The sequence below is a fragment of the Mercenaria mercenaria genome, chromosome 11, assembly GCF_021730395.1.
Source record: "Mercenaria mercenaria strain notata chromosome 11, MADL_Memer_1, whole genome shotgun sequence".
NCBI lineage: Eukaryota > Metazoa > Mollusca > Bivalvia > Venerida > Veneridae > Mercenaria > Mercenaria mercenaria.
The window spans coordinates 33,283,398-33,306,476 of record NC_069371.1 but is presented as its reverse complement, the minus strand read 5'-3'; the positions used below and the strand labels follow the sequence as shown (position 1 = coordinate 33,306,476).

At 36.1% G+C, this 23,079-nt stretch overlaps 2 protein-coding genes across 5 annotated transcripts in view; one reads left to right on the top strand and one right to left on the bottom strand.

The window, feature by feature from the left end:
• The window catches only part of LOC123533021 (uncharacterized), a 203,610-nt gene that overhangs the window by 38,647 nt on the left and 141,884 nt on the right, over positions 1-23,079 (bottom strand). The gene's annotated exons all lie outside the window — the stretch shown is intronic.
• LOC123530863 (ubiquitin carboxyl-terminal hydrolase 40-like) overlaps positions 1-23,079 on the top strand; it is a 45,471-nt gene that overhangs the window by 16,714 nt on the left and 5,678 nt on the right. For 3 of the 4 annotated variants that reach the window (XM_053517096.1, XM_053517094.1, XM_053517095.1), the window contains 19 exons: positions 1,071-1,214; positions 1,862-1,987; positions 2,492-2,701; positions 3,246-3,550; positions 4,008-4,165; positions 7,803-7,884; positions 8,381-8,549; positions 9,540-9,630; positions 10,357-10,430; positions 11,094-11,283; positions 11,497-11,608; positions 12,330-12,468; positions 13,521-13,629; positions 14,092-14,180; positions 17,939-18,062; positions 19,085-19,224; positions 20,718-20,820; positions 21,226-21,460; positions 22,621-22,686. In XM_053517096.1, coding sequence (XP_053373071.1) covers positions 1,071-1,214; positions 1,862-1,987; positions 2,492-2,701; positions 3,246-3,550; positions 4,008-4,165; positions 7,803-7,884; positions 8,381-8,549; positions 9,540-9,630; positions 10,357-10,430; positions 11,094-11,283; positions 11,497-11,608; positions 12,330-12,468; positions 13,521-13,629; positions 14,092-14,180; positions 17,939-18,062; positions 19,085-19,224; positions 20,718-20,820; positions 21,226-21,460; positions 22,621-22,686 — 2,666 coding nt within the window. The remainder of the gene's footprint in view (positions 1-1,070; positions 1,215-1,861; positions 1,988-2,491; positions 2,702-3,245; positions 3,551-4,007; positions 4,166-7,802; positions 7,885-8,380; positions 8,550-9,539; positions 9,631-10,356; positions 10,431-11,093; positions 11,284-11,496; positions 11,609-12,329; positions 12,469-13,520; positions 13,630-14,091; positions 14,181-17,938; positions 18,063-19,084; positions 19,225-20,717; positions 20,821-21,225; positions 21,461-22,620; positions 22,687-23,079) is intronic. The other variant, XM_053517097.1, reaches the window with a different exon arrangement.

Here is a 23,079-nt window from a genome sequence, read left to right as displayed (position 1 = left end):
TACACCATCATGAGACGAAGTGTCATGCGCAGTTCCCTTCTTTCGAATTACTTCCCTTTGTTGTTACTATAAATAGCTTATATTGTAACTTTTTCATTACTAGTCATAGGGAAAAATCGAGACCACTTTTCTGTAGTACAATATGCATGCTACATCCAATTTTGAGGTGTATTTTGACCAGTTTCTACCTGGTAAAGATTTTCGTGAGGACTTACAATTTTTTTTTTTATTTTTTTATTTTTTTTTTTTTTTTTTTTTTTTTTAAGATTAACTTCCCTTAGTTGTTACTATAAATAACTAATATTGTAACTTTTTTATAATTGACCGTAGGGAAAAACCAAGACCACTTTTCTGTGGTACAACATAGATGTTACTTTCCAATTTTAGGTGTATTTTAAGGTATCTCTACCTGGTAAGGAGTTTTTTTGTGGACTTAGAAAAACAAAACACTTAGTTATTACTAAACAACCACAAAGTTAAAATTCCATTTGCAAATACAGGTGCTAGAGTAAAGAAATTTGCTGTGACGGGCGTATATTGTGACATTCTTGCACTCTTGTTTGAAGTGAAATGGCAGTTTGTTCATTTAGTTTAAGATTGAGTGAAAGACTTTTTTTTATCTCACATGACATTGTAAAACAAAACAAAATTAATTTATTTCCTGTCTTTCTGTGATTTCATCAATCTTTTTGTGAAAGTAGCCATTCATTTTAAACATTATGCAAATGAATGTTTGCAAAGAATTCCAGCAAAGTTTTCACAAGGTGTAAAGCATGCAAGAATATGAGCTTGAAGCTTTAAAATCATGCATGTTTTACCATCGCTCAAGGTTAATATACTGAAGAGAAAATTTTTGACTAACATGTACTTCCCAAAAAGATTTGTAACTGTCCTTTTGGAGAATTTATCATGTATTGTCATTTATTCTTCATCATACTGTAAAAGTAACCTTTGCATTGTCATATTTCTAAAATACTGTTAACACATGCTCAAATTGCTGTCAAATATCTGTAACTATAATGAAATGTTTAATGTTCCACATTGTGTATATATGTTTTCTTTGATTACAGGGTGCTAAGTTAAGAAGTTTACCATCCATTCTCACTATATCGCTGCTACGATTCAGCTTTGATTTTGGGAAAATGGAGCGATTCAAGGAGACTGGAAAATTCTCGTTTCCCCACACAGTCAACATGCAACCTTACTGTGAAAATGTAAGATCTGACATGCTTATATATATACTTGTGAATAAATGAAGGAGAATAAACAAGAAGAAGGCAATGTTGTTCATTTTTTCATTAGCTGATAGTTTTTGACAGTAGAAATGTATTTGTATTGACAGCCGTTAGAGATACATGGTTATAGCACTGGACTTCTAAGTCTTACAAGATTATGTTTCTGCTAAGATTGAATTTACCTTTGTCTCTAAAAGGTCTCACCATGCAGCAAGAAATAGATATATATTATACTCACATACGCATAGACAGTACAACTTAAATAAGGAGACCACTTAAGGGAGGCCAAAAAATAGGTCTCTTACTATAGGTTATCTCTTACTACAAGATAATTTGCTCTTAATAAACATAATTGCTCAAGCAGGTCTGTCAGAAAATTCATATATTATATCGAGTTCACACTTAAAAAATAACAGTGCAGACTTGTTATTAGAAGGTCTTTTACCTATATCAACTGTAAGTTAGACTGCTTGTAAGACAAGGTCTCATAGAAGGGCCTTTGAATTATAATTTTCAAGGCTTGCAAACATGACAGGTTAAAAGATATGTAATGTCATCTGACAGTATGTTTGGTGGAGAATTTTGTGGCATTGTTCTATGTACATAGCTTTTGTTTGTTGTTTCAGGCAGCAGACGGGAAGGACCTAGAGTATGAACTATTCTCAGTTGTGATTCATATAGGTGGAGCTGGAGGCGGGCATTACCATGCTTACGTCAGAGATATTGATGGTCTTGGGCAATGGGTTACTCCTGTAAGTTATTTGCAAAGTCATTATTTGATCACTTGTGAAAGTCTTGTGGCATTTAATTGCTTAGATTTTATTGCTGGTGCACATACCTAAACTAATACTGAAAGTTGATATTTTGCATAATATTATGTGCAATATTGTTTTACTTTGAGATAACTGAAATACTGTTGAAAAATGGCGTTAAACCCAAAACAAACGAATTAACTGAGATGGCATGTATGACTGAACAGTTAAGTTCTTTTAATACAAATCATATGTCCCTCGGTTCTGTAGGCTAGAGACAAGCTGTGAGCAAGAATACATTTAACTGACTTGCAGATGACCATGGGTTCCTGTAATCCAATCTTACCCGATGCCCAGCCATGCCAGAAATAATTCCTAAAACAGCACCAGTAAATCTCGAAAAGTGACCATATGATATAAACTTCTTCAGTTTTACATGACAAGCTCAAATGAAAAAAAGACATTTTAGTTCTTAACTGTTTACAATCTATTTGGCTGTTACAGGAAGAGGAGGAGATTATTGTGCCGACTGATCCATTTACTGGTACCGTTGACTTTATAGAGTGTGATTCTCCTATAGACCTTGTACAAGTCATACTGAGCAGAGAGAAGAATAAGGGAATGTCAGTAGACAAACTGGGACAGGAAATACTCAAACAGACTGGTTTATCTTGGAATAAAAGATTCAAGGGAAAATATGGCGCAATTACAAAAGTAAGTTAAGTAAAATCAGAAGAAATTGTGTGGGATTTACTTTTGCTATATTTGCTAAATGTCTGTTTGCAAAAAAATACTCCCAAAAGTGTTATTGTTGCTATAAATAGCCATCAATTTCTCATGAGTTTCCCATATATGGTGAACATTCTACCATGTAAAACAAGTCTGATTTATAATATAGCAAACTTTCTGCCTCCAAACAATATCTGACTTTACAGGATTATATGCTTATTACGGGAAGCTAGATGTATGTTCTTCAGAGTGTTTGACTTGACATTATTCTAAGTTTATTTATCTTTTACCACTTAGGTTTATGTGGGGGAAGTTGTCAGAAATTTAGCTGGTTAATGACTTTAAAACAAAGAAACATGATAAAAGAAGTTCTGTATTTATATCCATTTGACGGTGAAATGCATATCTGGGTCACCAAGACAACTATTTTGTACATTCTGGATGTCTTTTGCAATGATGACGTCTATAAATACTGATTTTTGGGTAAATATTGGACAAGTATTTATATTGATACCTCTGTTTTTTCCAGTTCTTAACAAAGTACAACGACAAGTTTATATTTGATCCTGTACACAAGCATGTATCTCTGCAAACATATGGACCAAACAGTGAAACACAAAACAGTCCTGCAAAGACTCAACCTGTTCCTTCTACTAGTGAATGCACATGTGATAAAAATAAAAATAAAGCTAGTGATGAAAACAGGGAACCAGATAAACAGCAGAACCAGTCCAGTGATAAGTCATGTGATAAAACATGTGATAAATGTGCTAGGAATTCTGGGAGTGACAGAAATGATCAGGGTGATTCAAGGAATGTGAAGAAAAGAAACGGGTAATTTTTTTTATCATTTTAAAATACAGTGTAGGGTTAATACAGCTTCTCAACCTAAATATTTTTCTAAAAGAAACAGAAATTTGTAATTTTTATATTTCCAGGTCATTATTAACATTTCCAGCCTATTTTTAAAAACCTTTCTAGTGTATTTTCATCATTTCTAGTGTGTATTTTCAACATTTCCAGCATAGAATTAACTTTTCAGGTGTATTTTATCATTTCAAATGTATTTTCATTATTTTCCGTGTAATTTAAACATTGCAGTTTTCATCATTTTTCATGTACTTTCAACAATTTCATTGTTTAATCTCAACATTTTCAAGATATTGTTAACATTTCCAGTGTACCGGTAATTGATGTATGAGGAAAGAAAACCTGTAAATAAATCACGTTTTGGCACTCCCAGATGGGATCATTGTATACAGGTTTGACAGAATATTATTTATTTTTGCAGGCTTTCAGAGAAGCCAAACCCTGGTAAAGCCTGGTTTGATTTTAATGACTCACATGTACATCCGATATATGAGAAAGCGATAGAGAAACAGTTCTCAGGCAGGGAGAGTGCCTACATGCTGTTCTATAGGAAGAAGTCTCTTGTTAGACCTAACAAAGGTACGGCTGTCCTAGAATTATGTCTCCCCCAGGAGACATATTGTTATTGCCCTGTCCGTCCGTCCGTCCGTACGTCACACTTCATTTCCGAGCAATAACTGGAGAACCATTTGACCTAGAACCTACAAACTTCATAGGGTTGTAGGGCTGCTGGAGTAGACGACCCCTATTGTTTTTGGGGTCACTCCGTCAAAGGTCAAGGTCACAGGGGCCTGAACATTGAAAACCATTTCCGATCAATAACTAGAGAAGCACTTGACCCAGAATGTTGAAACTTCATAGGATGATTGGTCATGAAGAGTAGATGACCCCTATTGATTTTGGGGTCACTCCGTCAAAGGGCCTGAACATTGAAAACCATTTCCGATCAATAACTAGAGAAGCACTTGACCCAGAATGTTGAAACTTCATAGGATGATTGGTCATGAAGAGTAGATGACCCCTATTGATTTTGGGGTCACTCCGTCAAAGGTCAAGGTCACAGGGGCCTGAACATTGAAAAGCATTTCCGATCAATAACTAGAGAACCACATGACCCAGAATGTTGAAACTTCATAGGATGATTGGTCATGAAGAGTAGATGACCCCTATTGATTTTGGGGTCACTCCGTCAAAGATCAAGGTCACAGGGGCCTGAACATTGAAAACCATTTCCAATCAATAACTAGAGAACCACCTCACCCAGAATGTTGAAACTTGATAGGATGATTGGTCATAAAGAGTAGACGACCCCTATCGTTTTTGGGGTCACTCCGTCAAAGGTCAAGGTCACAGGGGCCTGAACTTTGAAAACCATTTCTGATCAATAACTAGAGAACCACTGGACCCAGAATGTTGAAACTTCATAGGATGATTGTACATGCAAAGTAGATGACCCCTATCGATTTTGGGGTCACTCCATTAAAGGTCAAGGTCACAGGGGCCCGAACAGTGAAAACCATTTCTGGTCAGTAACTTGAGAACCACTTGACCCAGAATGATGAAACTTAGTAGGATAATTGGTCATGCAGAGTAGATGAAATCTAACGATTTTAGGGTCACTGTATTAAAGGTCAAGGCCACAGGGGCCTGAACATGGAAAACCATTTCCATTCAATAACTTGAGAACCTCTCGACCCAGAATGTTGAAACTTCATAGCATGATTGTTCATGCAGAGTAAATGACCCTTATTGTTTTTGGGGTCACTCCGTTAAAGGTCAAGGTCACAGGGGCCTGAACATTGATAACCAGTTCCGATCAATAACTTGAGAACCACTTGACCCAGAATGTTGAAACTTCATAGGATGATTAAACATGCAGAGTAGATGACCCCTATTGATTTTTGGGTCAGTCTAGTAAAGGTCAAGGTCACAGTGGCCTGTTCATGTAAAATCATTTTTTGGAAATTACTTGAGAACCACTTGACCTACAATGTTGAAACTTAATAGGATGATTGGACATGCAGAGTAGATGACCCCTATTTATTTTGAGGTCACTTGATCAAAGGTCAAGGTCACAGGAGCCTGAACAGTGACTTGAGAACCACTAGGCCACTAGTGTTGAAATTTAGCGGGATGACTGGACATGCCAAGTAGATGATCCCTATTGCAGCCAACCATCAGTGTCTCTGACTTTCGCTCCTGATCCCTATTGACTTCGTGCTGATAGGACTTTGCATTGGGGGAGACATGCGCTTTTTTACAAAAGCATTTTCTAGTTTTATCTTATTTTATTGCTTTTCCAACTGATTTACTTTCTGATTGAAAAAGTCTTAAGTATACCAAGTTAAAAATCTTTTAAGTCTAAAGTTGTCTCACATAATCATGAAATTGTCATTCACATATGATAGGCTAGTGTAGTCACAAAAGTTATATTGTCATAGCATATCTAGTGAAGCAAACAAAGGTACATTGTCATAGACACGCTAGTGGAGCCAGCAAAATGTCGCTGTCATAGACATTGTTGGAGTCAACAAAGATAAATTGTCATAGATTATTGGAGTATACAAAGATACACTGCATAGACAGTCTAGCGGAGCCAGCAAAGGTATGTTGTCATAGACAAGTGGAATCAACAAAGGCAACAAAGTCATAGACACAGTAGTGGAGTCAACAAAGGTATGCTGTCATGAACACAACGGTGGAGTCGACATATGTATGCTGTCAGTAGAGCCAGCAAAGGTAGGCTGTCATAGGCACTCCGGTGGAGCCAGCAAAGGTAGGCTATCATAGACACTCCAGTGGAGCCAGCAAAGGTAATCTGTCATAAACACTCCAGTGGAGCCAGCAAAAGTAAGCTATCATAGACTCTTCAATGGAGCCAGCAAAGGTTGGCTGTCATAGACACTCCAGTGGAGCCAGCAAAAGCAAGCTGTCATAGACACTCCAGTGGAGCCAGCAAAGGTAGGCTGTCATAGACACTCCAGCGGAGCAAGCAAAGGTTGGCTGTCATAGACACTCCAGTGGAGCCAGCAAAAGTAAGCTATCATAGACTCTTCAATGGAGCCAGCAAAGGTAAGCTGTCATAGACACTCCAGTGGAGCCAGCAAAGGTAGCCTGTCATAGACACTCCAGTGGAGCCAGCAAAGGTAGGCTGTCGTAGACACTCCAGTGGAGCCAGCACTGATAAGCTGTCATAGACACTTCAGTGGAGCTAGCAAAGGTAGGCTGTCAAAGACACTCCAGTGGAGCCAGCAATGGTAGGCTGTCATAGACACTCCAGTGGAGCCAGCAAAGGTAGGCTGTCATAGACACTCCAGTGGAGCCAGCAAAGGTAGGCTGTCATAGACACTCCAGTGGAGCCAGCAAAGGTAGGCTGTCATAGCACTCCAGCAGAGCTAATACAGGTATGCTGTCGTAGACACTGTAGTGGATCTATCAAAGGAAGACTGTCATAGACACTTGAGCAGAGCTAATACAGGTATGCTGTTGTGGACCCTATAGTCTATCAAAGGAAGGCTGTCATAGACATTCCAGCAGAGCTAATAAAGGTAGGCTGTCATAGACACGCCAGCAGAGCTAAAAAAAGGTATGCTGTCGTAGACATTATAATGGATTCAACAAAAGTAAGCTGTCATAGACACTCCAGTGGGTCAACAAAGGTACGCTGTTATAGACACTCAAGTGGAGTCAGAAATGGTACACTGTCATAGTCTAGTTTAGTCAACAAAGGTCATAGGCACTGTAGTGGAATCAAAAAACGATAGACTCTCATAGTCTAATTGAGTCAACAGTGGTCATAGGCACTGTAGTGGAATCAAAAAAACGATAGACTGTCATAGTCTAGTTGAGTCAACAAAGGTCATAGGCACTGTAGTGGAATCAAAAAAACGATAGACTGTCATAGTCTAGTTGAGTCAACAAAGGTCTAAAGCACTCTAGTGGAGTAAAAATGTACTGTAAAAGTTGCTGTAGTGGAGTCTCCAAACAAATACCTTGAAGGACATGTTTCATGGCTCTTTGGTGTTAATGGTGTTAACTGTTCATTACGAGTAGAAATTGCACTGGAAGCTTTTTTAAGTGAAACTTGACAGCCCTATGAATCTATCCTATTTTTAATGTGATTTCAAATTTAGAAATGATATGGTCAGTGGAAAGCCTGATAGTGTGTGATTCCCGCTATTAACTTGTTACAGAATTATTTTTTTACGTTTTGTAGCTTATGAATGCAAGACATATTGCATGTCCGAGAATCTTATCACAGAAATGATGACAGAAAACTCACTACTTGATGAGGAAAGGTATGATACTTGTTAAACCGTTGTTACTATAACATTAATGTAGTCATGGGAATCACTCAATGCTTCCAAGTTAATACATCTGAACAAAATAGCATGGTCTTTGAATATTAATACAGTTAGATTATCATGTATGTCCAAATAGCTTTCTTTCTGGATTTTGGACTATTAAATATTCTATATTGATTTTAAACATTAGTAGTTGATTTGCCACTATTCCTTCTCATTTAGAATCTTTTGACATGCACAGTAATAAATAAAATGTCAATTCCATCTCAAGAGTGGTAATATAACGCTTGATTTTGCTCATTTAGAGGCATTGACAGATTGTCAGAATCTATCGATGATAGAAACATTTTATAAAAACAATCACTTAATGAAACATGTAAACATAAATTTTCAAGGTTGTGTGACTTCTTGCAAACAGTTATACTCACGGAATATCATCGCATCTTTAAAAGCTGTTAGAATTGTTTGACATTCTTTTAATTTTCTACAGGAAACAGTATGACATTGAGATGAATAAGTTAACACTGCAGATACATTTCTCGCGATGTTACCAGTATAGAGAGGGTGCCCTCAAACCTCGAGATGGGATGTTATCATGGCAAGAACTTATTATAGATCAGAGAAATACAACTACACAGCTGTACGAGGCGGTAATGGAGGTAAATTATTTCGAAAGTTCATATGTATTTCGGTCGTAAATTGCGTATTCTTTTCCTTGTATCTTATGTACCCTCCAAATTTGGAAAGGAGCAAGGTAAGGATTAAGATGTAATCTTGTTTGTACATATGTCTATAGATGCAAAAATATCTACTGTCCATTTCCTTTTTCATTATCAGACAGAGTAAGGTCACACTTGGAGGTCAAAGGTCAAATGCCTTAACTTCGCTAGTGCCTGAACAAAATTTTCATAAACTATGTTTTCCTCACCAAGACGTAGTGCCAAGCTCACAACCCAGGTCACTAAGTCCAAGGTCAAGGTTGCGTGTTAAAGGTCAATTGCTGAATCTTAGCTCCATATCTTCTTAACCACTGGGAGGATTTTCATAAAACAGGAATCAACTGTTAACCTCATCCAGACAACATGCAGACTTCACAACCCTGGTCATTAGTTTCAAGGTCAAAGCCACAGAGGTCAAATATCAGATAGCTTAAATTTTTGTCTGATCTCTAAATTCTTGACCACAGGAAGGATTTTTATAAAACTAGCATCGGTTGTTAGCCTGATATAGGAGAACCTGTATAGTTTACAACCCAGGTGACATGATAATAACATTACATTTTCCCATGTTGCCTTTAGTGATAGCCCTAGTTGCCTCTTCAAGCATCTTTTATTTGTGGAGCATATTTTAAATAAATGTGTGGCTTATGGACTACTATTTTAGCTTGAAAATGGTGCAAAATGTAAGAAATTTAAGGAAAGAAAGGTCAGTCTTGGTTATAAAATTGTATAAACTGACTAGACTCTTATTTGTATATAATGGAATTATATAATTATTGAGCTTACTGCAATGCATGCATTGTACAGAGGTTGTTGCTCAAGAGAAGTTTATTTATTCAGAATATACCAAGGTTTTTGTCTACTGTGAAAGAAAATATCAACCTTAGTTTCGAGAAGGTGTAGTAAACAGAGGATGCACTATATTTTCAGTTGGGCATGGAATATCTCCCCTGTGATCAGTTTAGAATAGCCAAGTTCAAGGAGTTACCTGCTGGAGGCCATATATATGACAGTATTCAAGGTATGATTAAAATTGAAGTGGAAATTACAGTATTTTTAATGATTCTTTTCAGCTTATGTGAGCACAAATGCTCTGGGTGAGCCATTGTGATTACTCACCATCTGTCATCTGGCTATCAGTCGTTCAAATTAAAATATTTCATTTGTCAAAAGACATTGCCACTATAGAACATGGGCATTTTTCTCAATATGTTTATTCTGGAAAGTTGAAAGGTCTTATACACTCATAGCTTAAGCAATATGTTTTATAGTATATGTACATTTCATTAATTTTGTAGAATCTGTCAGTATAGGGAGTCAGTACACCAGTGATATCCTAAATAGTGTTTACTTCTTGGTAATTTGATTGAAGTGATACTGTTTTCAGTAGTATTGACCTAGACTGGATGCTGGGAGTTGAATATGACACATGCCATGCGTTAGTCTGGAAATAACTTGTTTTATTTCTTTCGGCATTAATCTTTAGTCTTCTAGCAGCAAGTGGTTCTGCCTCTGCGACCAGTGGACAGTAAGATCAGCCTGCATATCCATGCAGGCTGATCATATTCTGCACTGTTTGCTATTCAGTCCGTAAATTTTCAGTGAACACCCCTTTGAATAATAAATGATACTGCCTAATTTGATTGATAGACAAGTCTGTTATATAGAAAATTAGCAGAGTAAAGGTTATATTACAAAAATTTTGCCTTTCCCTTTATGTAATATAGTCAATTGTATTTGTTTTTAGAAAGTGAGGACCTACTTGTAAAGCATTTTGATGTACAAGATGGCTCAAAGCTCTTTGTTTGGGATGGAGAGTCGGTGAGTCATTCAAAATTCATTTATTTATACATTATGTTGAGCTTGACTATTCAGAGAACAGCAAGATCAGTTCTATTCACTTGAGTGATGATTTTGTACCCAGGTCAGGTTATTGCATAAATAAATCTGATTGAAAACTTCACACAAGGTTTCAGAATCAATAGGTGTACTCAGGTAGCCATGTTAGATAATTTTTGGGTGAAATTTATACAAATTATAGCTCTTTTTTGAACAATTTCGTCGTTGTGATAATGTCTTCAAAATAGTTAAACAGGCGTATAGGCAGCTCTTTTTTTTTCTGATAACTTACAGACAACCCTTTAGTTAAAACCAGTTGTGAACAGAAACTAACTTTAAAGACTTCCACTTTCAAATTTTATTCTTAGAACACAGGTTATGTTAACCTTTAGCCTGCTGGCAGAGTGATTCTGCCTTTGCGACCAGTGCAGACCATGATGATATGCAGGCTGATCATAGTCTGCACTGTTCGCTATTCAGTCTGTTAATTTTCAGTGAATACTCCTTCGAATATTAAATGGTATTAACTAAATTGAATGAAGGACCAGTCCATTTTAGAAAATATAGCAGGCTAATGGTTCATTAACTGTATCTGAAGAAAAAATTTATTCATTGTATTAATAAACGAATGGTTTTGATTTTAAGCTTAATGGAATGCTGGTCCCTACTGGTATAGACCAGGAACCAGTCTATATAACTGTGATATATGGTGACGGCCTGCAGTTTAGTAGAGGCTACTCCAAGGCTCTGACCTTACATAATATCAAAACTGCCATCTGTGATATAATAAGGATACAAGTTAAAAACCTCAGACTAAAGAGAATATATGGTAAAGGTAAGAAATCTAAAATAGCTTTTGTTATATACTGTCATACTGATTTTTCTGCAATTTCATGCACCCTCTGAATATTGTAAGGAGATCATACCAAAAGTTCTTGTCCAGTATGCCAGATTCCAGAGATACTAGAGAAGATGAATACAGAAGTCTAGTTTTTCTAGAAGTACTTTTTAATACATGTGAGAGGTTGTTTAACATGTCTGAATTTAGATTCAGAAGTGAAGATGGTTCCTTTGACTAACAAAGAAGAGAATTCCTGCCTAGCGGAGTTACAGATAAAAGATGGGGACCAGCTGCTAGCGGAGGATACAGCTGAAAAAGGGTATCTATAAAAACTACTTTAGAGAAGTGTTGATATAAATATCATATTGGTACATGTATGCAGTATGTAGTAAATCTCTATCAATGATGATAATTGTCGACTAGAACAATAAATTGATCGAGTGGCTTGCGCTTCATAAATGTACACTGTTTTGGATGACAAAATTCATTTTAACATGTGTTCCATGAACATACTTGTCTGAATTATGCCTCCATAGGTGCTTAATATATTATATGTTAAAATCTGTCATGTATATTATTTCTGAGGTAAATCCCTTTTCCATTTTGACTAGTAGTAAAAATCACTAATTTCATTTACTTTGATAGAGTACCATTTTAGGTGTTTGTTTTTATGTTTTAGACAAGTTCATCTGTTTGGGAGAAAATATTTACAGGAGTTTGAATAGAAGTATAATATGAGCCGCGCCATGAGAAAACCAACATAGTGGCTTTGCGACCAGCATGGATCCAGACCAGCCTGCGCATCCGCGCAGTCTGGTCAGGATCCATGCTGTTTGCTTTTAAAGCCTATTGGAATTGGAGAAACTGTTAGCGAACAGCATGGATCCTGACCAGACTGCGCGGATACGCAGGCTGGTCTGGATCCATGCTGGTCGCAAACCCACTATGTTGGTTTTCCCATGGCGTGGCTCATATCACTATTTACTACAGGTGCTACTACACCATTCTTGTCTGTGATATTTGAGTAAACTGTGTTTCAGGTCAGGTATCTCAGAAGAGAGTGTGTCAAGCACTATATACAGTTGCAAGTTTGTTGTTCAGGTGGAAAACAGATGTGTTGAGCTTAGCAAAGGCACCTTAGAGCATCCAACCACCAAAGTTGAAGTCGACAGAACAATTGTAAGTAAAAATTTTACAAGCATTAGGTAAAGTGAGAATGTCCAAAACTATTTTACCCCTAACATTAGGCTTATAGTAATAACATCATTAGTTAGCTTGTTTCTAAGCAGAGACCTTTAACAGCTTGTTTCTAAGCAGAGACCTTTAACTTGTAAGCAGTTCAAGGGATTTAAATGAAACTTTACATAAATGTTAAGCATCATGAGAAGGTATGTCATCAGGAAGACTCAGGTCTGTACCTTCAGGGTCAAAACCACAGATGAGGAACCTAACTCATATAAACTTTATCTACAGACATGATCAGTCTGCTTTCAGGCATTCATTAGAAACTTATGACATGTTTTGTTCCTGTTCGTTTGATAAGGGTTTTAGTTATATAACTGTTTTCATTTACCTCCAAATGTTCTAACTTTCTTTTTGCACGTCAGTCACTGACAACTTTCCAGCATGAAACAAAAATGGAAGACAAAATACACATTGTCTAAGACCTAAGCCACAGTTACATTATCAACAGTAGTATTGAAATGACACCATAAGTGACAATACATACAAGATATGAATTTTATTGTCAGTTTGGATAAATATTGATGTTTCAGTAGCTCTTGTAAATAATCAGAGATTGAAAATATGTGTGATAATTTAGAATATAAAGCAACAAAAAAAAAAACTGATCAAATGACAGATTACCTGCAGCTGCTGTTTTCGTAGTTTCAATTGATTGAAGAAATGAAACATGTATAACAGCAGTGTATTTCAGTTGTTTCAAACATGACAAAGAGTTGATACTTTAACAAAATAGTTTCTGAAGGTAGCAAGTTTTGTGCGGCATATAATTGATTCATGATGTTCAGATAATTTAAAGCGCAGTTCTGCAATAAGTTATTTTCATTCTAAATTTTTGCCTTAAATAAAATGTTAGATGAATATTAAAGTACCAGTACTACGTCTTGGTCTATATGAATAGGTCAGTGTGGCATCATCATTGGCATTAATTATTAGAAATAAGAATGATTTTTTTTTTTCAGTTATATTTATACAAACTTTTGTTTCAGACTGTATCAGAGCTGAAAGGGATTGTAATGACAAAATTGCATCTTGAAACTATTCCTGATGGTGGGAGGTTAAGAATTGACCATGATACTCTCGGCTTAAGGCAACCCTGTAAGTAAAGTCTATGATCAGCATATCTTTGTTTCTTAGATGACTGTCCTTCAATATCCAATGTTTGAAGAAATTCTGTCTGTCTGTCTGTCTGTGTGTCCGTCTGTCACAAATCTTGTCCACACTCTAAGATCAAATCTTCACCAAACTTCAAAAAAATGTGTTTGCCAATAAGTCCTCGGCCAAGTTCAATAACTAGCCAAATCGGCCCAGGCACTTAAGAATTATGGCCCTTGAATTACCAAAAATCGCGCAGGTCTTGGGACATAAAGGACCCATATACTACTAATGTGAATAGTAGTATATGGTTCATTTATGTCCCAAGATTTAATCATGTCAGATAATTAGGCAGTTGAGGTTTTGGTGCATGGTTCACTCATATACTTCTATTCAGATGATTAGGCAGTTGTTGGAGACATGAGCTTTTCTCAAAAGCAGCTCTAGTTTCTGTGATAATTTCAGTACATGAAGAACAGTCAATATTTGATGCTGGTATAACCCAGGGAAGTCGTCTGGTGCTTGAACCTGGTCCATCACCGCAGTCTGATGAGGTAAGGTGCAAGTGTTTAAAAGTACTACAATACTAGCCATAGATCAGATGGCCTCCTGAGCCAAACTGTTAAAGTAACTGACTTTGAATCACTAGCCTTTCACCACTTTTAGTCAAAAATTTGGCATGAGAAATTAAATTTTGTCATGTGAGGAAGTCATTTAGCTGGCTTATTGAAGGTCAGGTGTCCTGCCCATGGATCAGCTCATGCCTGAAATAAAGTCTGGAATTGCAGCTGAAGTTTTCACCATATAAAGCTGGGAGAAAGCCATATGACTTAAATTGTGTTGATGTGACTTAAAATTCAATACATAAACTAATGAAAATGACTATATAAGGCAAGAATTACTGTTTTGGGAAATAAGTATCTATTTTTGATCCTATACTATATGTGAATATTACGCCAAAATGGGTAACGTCTTTTGACGTCGTCATTGACGTCGTACTTTCTGTGAGGGGATACTGTTTTGTTATTATACTCTGATGAAGTCCAATCGACGAAACATGTTAGTTTTGAAGTAAAAAGTATATTTCTGGAGTTAGTTCTTCGCTTTATCTATGTTTTGGGAAAGGCATGTGTAGTAGATGAATGTTGTTCAACAGAATCCAATATTTTAAACAGAATGTTGCCTCATATTCTTGATATTATAGCTAAATGTTCATTTGAATTTTGCTATAAAGGCCAGCAAAGTTTTTTTTAAGAAAGTGGTCTTAATAATGGGTTTGTTTTTAGCTCACCTGAGCCAAAGGCTCATGGTGAGCTATTGTGACCGCTCAATGTCCGACGTCCAATTATTATTCAAATTATCCCTCTAGGGTCAAATACGGCCCCGCCCTGGGGGTCCCAAGTTTTACATAGACTTATATATGAAATTTTTTTTTAAAAATCTTCGTCTGAAATCACAACACATAGACGTTTGATATTTGGTTTGTAGCATTGTCTTATGGTCCTCAACCAAAATTGTTAAAATTGTACCCCTGGGGTGAAAAGAGGCCCTGCCCTGGGGGTTCCAAGTTTTATATAGACTTATATAGGAAAAAACTTTAAAAATCTTTTTGTCTGAAACCATACAACCTATGCTTTTGATATTTGGTATGATGCATTGTCCAGTAGTCCTCTACCAAAATTGTTCAAATTATGCCCCTGGGGTGAAAAGAGTAAGTATCATGACCCTCTTGTTTATTAAATACATTCTTGTAGCAGTGGTAGCCATTCTAAGTGTGAGATCAATGTAATGAAGGATAATAATATTCATTTGGTTCTTTCGGTAGTCTAGACTCCACATTGTAAACTTTTTGTCCACACTGTCAAAATTAAGAAGAAATTGAAAAAAGAGTGTTTGACAGAAAATTTTATATTTCATTGTTCATCATGTTCATGTATTTCAAATTTTGAAGATAAAAAGTATATGGGAATTTTTAAGATGTGTTGGGATTAAGTTTGTTGATTGATATAAGCATGAAATCCAGCAAATTAAGTCATTCACAAAAATAACGATTTCATGAGGATAAGAAGATATATTTCTTTTGCTCATTGTCTGTCTGTCCTGTCTGTCTGTTAGTCAGTAGTGACATTGTGTTTCCACTTAATAACTAGAAAAATGCTTGGACCTACCATGGTCAAAGGATGATTGCCTGTTCATAGGATGATTGCCTGTTATCAGTAGATAACCCCAACTGTTTTCGGGGTCAGTAAATCAAAGGACAAGGTCACATGAGCTCTGGGTTTGCAAAACGTTTCCACTTATTAACTGGAGAATACTTATGCCTATTGCTTTTTATACGCCCATTTGAAAAACGTGACGTATTGTGAGAACACCCCTGGCGTGCAGGAGGGCGGGTGGGCATCGTCCTCAAACTTTGTCCAGAGCATATCTTTTTCATCCATAGAGGGACTTTAATCTAACTTGGCATAATTGTTCACCATCATGAGTCAGAGTGTCAGGCACAAGAACCAGGTCTCTAGGTCTAAGGTCAAAGTCACAGAGGTCAAACGATACAAGAATGACAACTTTGTCAGGAGCATTTCTTCTTCATGCATAGAGGGATTTTGACGTAACTTGGCACAAATGTTCACCACCATGAGATGGAGTGTCATGCTCAAGAACCAGGTCCCTAGGTCTAAGGTCAAGGTCACACTTGGAGACCAAGGTTAGATATAAGAATGACTTTGTCTGGAGCATTCCTTCTTCATGCATGGAGGGATTTTGATGTAACTTTGTCTGGAGTATTTCTTCTTCATGCATGTAGGGAGTTTGATGTAATTTGACACAATTGTTTACCATCATGGGACTGAGTGTCATGCGCAGGAACCAGGTCCCTAGTTTAGAATTACTTCCCTTTCTTGTTACTATAAATAGCTTAATAAATTGTAACTTTTATATTACTGGTTGTAGGGAAAAATCGATACCACTTTTCTGTGATACAACATGCATGTTTAAGATTTACTTACCTTTGTTATTACTATAAATAACTGATTTTGTAACTTTTTAGCCCACCTGTCACAAAGTGACAAGATGAGCTTTTGTGATCGCGCGGCGTCCATCGTCCGTGTGTGCGTCCATGGATCTTCATGAAAATTGGTCAGAATGTTTACCTTGATGACATCTAGGTCAAGTTTCAAACTGGGTCACATGCGGTCAAAAACTAGGTCAGTAGGTCTAAAAATAGAAAACCTTGTGACCTCTCTGGAGGTCATATTTTTCATGAGATCTTCATGAAAATTGGTGAGAATGTTCACCTTCATGATATCTAGGTCAAGTACAAAACTGGGTCACATGCCTTCAAAAACTAGGTCATTAGGTCAAATAATAGAAAAACCTTGTGACCTCTCTAGAGGGCATATTTTTCAATGGATCTTCATGAAAATTGGTCAGAATTTTTATCTTGATGATATCTAGGTCAAGTTCAGAACTAGGTCACATGAGCTCAAAAACTAGGTCACTATGTCAAATAATAGAAAAAACGACTTCATACTCAGTTCATGTGGGTTAGGTGAGCGATTCATGACCATCATGGTCCTCTTGTTTATAACTGACTGTAGGGGAAAACCCTGACCACTTTTCTGAGGTACAACATAGATGTTACTTTCAAAGTTTAGGTGTATTTTAAGGTATCTCTACCTGGTAAGGAGTTTTTTTTGTGGACTTAGAAAAACAAAAGAATTACAAGAATTACTACACAACCACAGAATTAAAATTCCATTTGCAAATACAGGAGCTTGTGTAAATAATTTGCTATGACGGTCATACATTGTGACATTCTGGCACTCTTATTGTCTTCATAAAATTTCTTCCCAAAAATGTTTTATGGTCAGGAGGTGAAAGGTGAAGGTCACAGTGATCCTGTAACTGGTAAGAGATTCTGACAAATAATATCCTGGAGCTATTTTTTGGGTTGTGCGTCAAACTTCATAGTATGATGATTATGGCCAAGAGTTGGCACCTGTTGATTTTTTAGTCAGAACCTTAAGCGCCAAGGTCATAGTTGCCTAGAGATTGAAGACGGCTTATTATCAGTTGCTGGGAAAGTCTTTAGATTATGGTCTTCAATCCATATGATGATGTAGTTAGTAGGTGACCCCTGTTGTATTCAAGGTCAGACAAAATTACATACCCACTTGCTCTGGCAGACTAGTATGGGGAACATGAGTGTTGCAAACAGAAATGGTTGTTTCAAGTGAAAAGAAAATCGAATAACACTATGCACATTTACATGTTTATATGACTTGTTGAGAGTATTTCTCTTATATATTTGTAGATTACTTTATCATTTACCTGTGAGTTGAGCATGTCGGGCCCAGATTACAGTGAAGTCATAGTAAAACGGAATAGTACAGTTGGCTCTTGCTTACAATGTATATTAGAGAGAGCAAAAATAACAGGTAAATAAAAAGTATATACTTTACAGAGATAAAAATAAGACTTTTTTGTATCAAAGTTTGTACGTAGTTAACACCTTTTGCCTATATCAGTGACTCATCTAAAAGAATGTTAGTTGTTCAAATTTGGAGGATGTAGTGCAGTATACAGGAGATGCTCTGATTCCAAAAGCTTCCCTTGATTTCTGAACATGTAGGATAGAAAGACATGTATATGCAACCTTTATTTATAGTCGCATCTGAAAGACTATTAGAATTAATATATATATATGGAGAGTCCAGCTGTCACTGGCGTTTGAATCTTGGAACCCCCACTTGTGACTTATCACTAGCCACTGAGCTGTAAAGCAGTAAAACTAATCATTAACCCTTACCCTGCTAAATTTGAACTTGTCCATCTTTCAGTTTGGACAGTACCATTAATGGTTAAAAGGGGTGCTTACCAAAAATATACTTACTGAATGCCATTCAGTGAATGGCAAACAGTGCAGATCTTGATAAGACTGCACGTATGACCCATTTACTTATTTTTTTTGGCTGTTCATGTACACTTATTGATATATGTTACTATATATTAAGTAATAATAAGCAATAAAATATGATTCAACTAAACATAAAATGCATTGATTATATTAAGTATGTACTATTTTTAACCAGATGCATAGTACCAGTCAAAACACATAAACATGTTAATATTTACATAAATATAAATTGTTCGGGTCTAATATACCTATAAACTAGATAATTATATATTATTACATTAAAAAGTCTGACCTTACTATCAAACATAGTAGTTACAACCAAACTTGAAAGTAGTATTTTAACTAGATAATTCCACATTTTATTATAAAAATTCGTCCTTACAGTTACAAAGGATAATCAAAAACTGAACTGTTAGTGTTGTCTGTAAGAATGAGTTTGAAGGTGTTAGGAGAGTAATTTCTGCTACCAAACAGATTATACTGTTATATGAAAACTAGTAGAATAACAATGTTACCGATTATTGATGTTTTACAATTTTACAGAAGGGGATTGGCATTTAAGAAAGACAAATTGGTGTGGTGAGGCAGCAGAGCTTCTGGATGACCCAGATTCTTCATTGGAATACAGTCTTGTCAATGATGGTGATGTTTTGCTTCTGGAACGTGGCCGACTTCCACCCAAGGTATTGTCTCCATATTTTTGAGAATCATTAAGAAAAAGCAGAATCAATGTTTTATGAAAACATGTCCAGACTTCAATTTCAAAGACCTCAAAGGTCTGTTTAAACTTTATGTGTACCTTGTTTGGCTATGACCCTATTCCCTGTTACAGTTTATTTGTTTGATCCTGATTGGAGTCAGTTTTGAATTGGAGTCATAGAAAATATTACTAAAATGTCTCCAGCCCAGTTAAAGACAGGTGTGAGAAATATCAAAAAGGTACATACTAGTATATTCTTGTTTCAGAATATTTAAAATCATGGTACAGGGTTATAAAACAAAAGGCGGGAGACCAATCTCAGATTACAGCTTTGTCATTGGTCAATTTCAGTATTGACCTCAGGGTCAACCAGTCAGATGCTTGAGATTTGTGACTGGTCTCCAGACTGAGATTTATACTCATAGACTGATATTGGACAACTTCATGATGCAGATTATGCAGAAATTGACATATCTGAGTGATTTCTAAATGTTAGTTTGATTCTGCAGCCAAAAATTAAAAAGGAAAAAGGATATAGTGATGATGATTTGCAAAAAAGTACCATGAAAATGAAAAAAGGCAAAACAACAAATAGTGCCATGAGTTCAAAATATGTTTAGCACAATACTTTAAATTTCAAAGGTCATAGGTTCAAATTTTGGGCAGGGCTTTATGTTCTCAGTAATGAAAACTACATGTTCAGGGTGATTTACCTTTCATCTTCATGTCTGGACATTTTCAGTTACTTGCAGATAAACAGATAATTCTGGTTAAGTATCCTGTAACACTGGAAACATTAACTTACCCGCTTATATATAACTTAAACACTGTTGAAAAATGGCTTTAAAATCCAATAAAACAGAAACACTCATTATACATGAATTGACAGGTGTAAATATAGCATTTTGCTTCATAAGCAGGCATGGTCCTGGCAGTAATTAGTTTCATACCTAGGACCTTTGATGGGTTTGCCTTAACTGCGTCAGTTACTGTTCCTAACAAAGTTTGTGTTTAGCCAAACTTTGGGGATTAACCTAATTCATTAGAAATTGGATTACAGTCACTGTATATAGGTTCATCAAGGAAATGAAATGAAGTGGCTGAGTATTCCCATTCTATCGGAAAATATTGATCCCTACTGGGTGGAGAGTGTGATACTAATGGATCCAATAGTATTTCCTGTCACATCTTATATTGGTGTTATTTTCTGTCACTGTATTACAATATATGATCTCACTGATTTGATAATGTACTGTTGCTGCACGTTTGTATGTAGTCTTCAATGCCTTGAGACTTTACATATGTACTTGGGACCAGTGTATTGCTTCTTTGCAAGGAGGCATCCATATATTGGATGGTCAGGGAAGATGTCTAGCTGATAAGAGAGCACATCCTCCATGGCTCACTCAGCATATCATACTCGTCAAGGAAATGAATTTGAAGTGACTGAATTTACCACAGTGATGTTTATTTCAGGGTTTTATACGAATACCAGTATGGCTTCACTCTACACCAGAAAGTGTGAAAGCTGGGAACCAACAAAATGGTAGCATACTGTCATGGGTGTCAAACTTCTTTGGTAAGTGAGTCATTAAAATACATACAGTTGTTCATTCAATGCTTGACTTTTGAGATATCTCTGTGCTGTTTATTATTTATGTGTGTATGTCCTTCTGACACTGACTTGAAATAATTCTACAACAGAACTTCATTATATTTTGGTAATAGAATTCTATTTGAAATTCACAGTTTTGCTGACATTTTGCATAATTATAGATTTACCTATTTTCTGTCTTATGTACTAATAAAATGTATAGATTTGTGTGTTGATTTTGAGACACTTGTCCAAATGAAAGTAAACCTTAACTTTCAAGCTGAATTTATCACTACTTGGCAACAGGTTGCAAAAAGCGCTGTCTTTTTATTAAAATTTATTATTTTACAAAACACATACTTTTCATAATTAGTTTTGATTTAATTTCAGGGCAATTTGTTTCAGATACACAATCAAGTAGAACCAGTGAAGTTAGTTCAGAACCTCATCCTGTCAATATTGGAGAAATCGAAATTTCACGAGAATCCACGCTATTTGACCTCAAGGAGCAAGTTCTGACTCTCGTGGGTGACCTACCTATTCCATCAGTTGATTTTATGAGACTAAGATTGAAGGAGCAGAAACGACTAACAACAGTTCTTAGGGATAATAATCAGACGTTGAAGTAAGCTGTTTTCTTGTGATCTTTCAACATTGTGGCTTAGATTTATTAGTTCGCATTTTTCTTATTTTGATTTAGTGCTCTGCATCTGTCTCTCAGTCAGCCTGTCTGTATGTCACAAAGTTTGTCCACTCCATCAGGTGGATTCCAACCAAACTTCACAGAAATGATCAGTGCCAAGTCTTGTTGTGCATATCATAGGTGTGTTCCAGTTTGAAGATTTTCAGCAGAGTTATAGCTCCTGATTGTTGTATTTTACAGTGTTTACACAACTTGCTTGAATTAGTGTTTGACATGTAATGATGAAATGAAATGTTTGTTGTCTTTCTCAACTTGGCAAGGGAATTTGAATGAATATTACATTTCTTAAATACTGAACTAAAGCTATTATATTTGAAGAAAAAATATGTACCAAATACTAGTTTTAGTATTTTTTTAAAATTCATTATCAATGGGATAATGTTTGGATCTTCCATTTGGCCAGCAAAAAATTGGAGCTGGCTCAACGTTGGACCAACAGTGACAGATGAATTAAAGAGAGCCAATGCAAAAGTAGTATGTCAGTGGTTGGGTCAGTTGTATGCCAGTCATTTGGCCGATGTTGCACCCATTAGCCAAATGGTATTGGGCCAGTGCTTGCACTCTTTGTTTGACTAACAAAGAGTATTCAGTTGGCCCAACATTGGGCCATCACATGTCTGCTATTTGGATTAGTATATTGATTACTAGACTTCTAGACAGTCCATGTACAAGTTATCTAGAGATCTGGTAGCTTCACCTCTAGACTCCTAATGTAGAGGTCCGATTACCAAACCCCTTGCCACTTTTTGTCATTGAAATAATTATGTCAGTATTTGACAGAGATAATAAATAGAAACAAATGTGGATTTACAGAAGTTATTAAGTATAAAATGATTTAAAAACTCATATTCAGCATTGTGGTGACTCAAAAAAGGGAGCACAAGGATTCCTTCAAAGAGTCACAAGTTCGATCACCATACAAGATAAATTCTCAGTAACTATTTTGAAGACCGTACTTTTCCAAGTTAGTTGTTACAGTATTCAGTTGTCAATTTTGATAAGTTATTGAAGTTATTGTCTGTTTTAAAGAATTTGACATTTGATATACATCATTAAATTTTACATAACATTATCAATTACAGACGATTAAAGTTGACCTCAAACAGTGTACTAGCTTTACAGATACTGCCAGAGGAGGAGGAATTAAGGTATCGGTATTGTTACACTATTTCTTTAACATTAACTCTTCTTGCAACCTGCTCAGCAGGGTTTCCAAATAGGAGGTTTTAGGTTGAAGATCTTGTGAGACATATATATGTTCTTGGTAATAAATGACAGGAGACAATGTGTCTTGGTTCATTCGTCCTCTATATATGATACTGAAAATTAGCATTAAGGTAATGGACTCGATGACAGTCTGCAATTTTCGTTTGATTACATATTCTCATGTACTATTTCAATATGCTTTGGCCACAATAAAAAATTGGACAATGTGGAAGTTACATAAAGTGAATACATTATTGGATGGAAAATTCTGATAGTCATTACAGGCCCACTACCTTAAACCCAGCAGAATTAAACCCATTCACTTAAACTCTGTA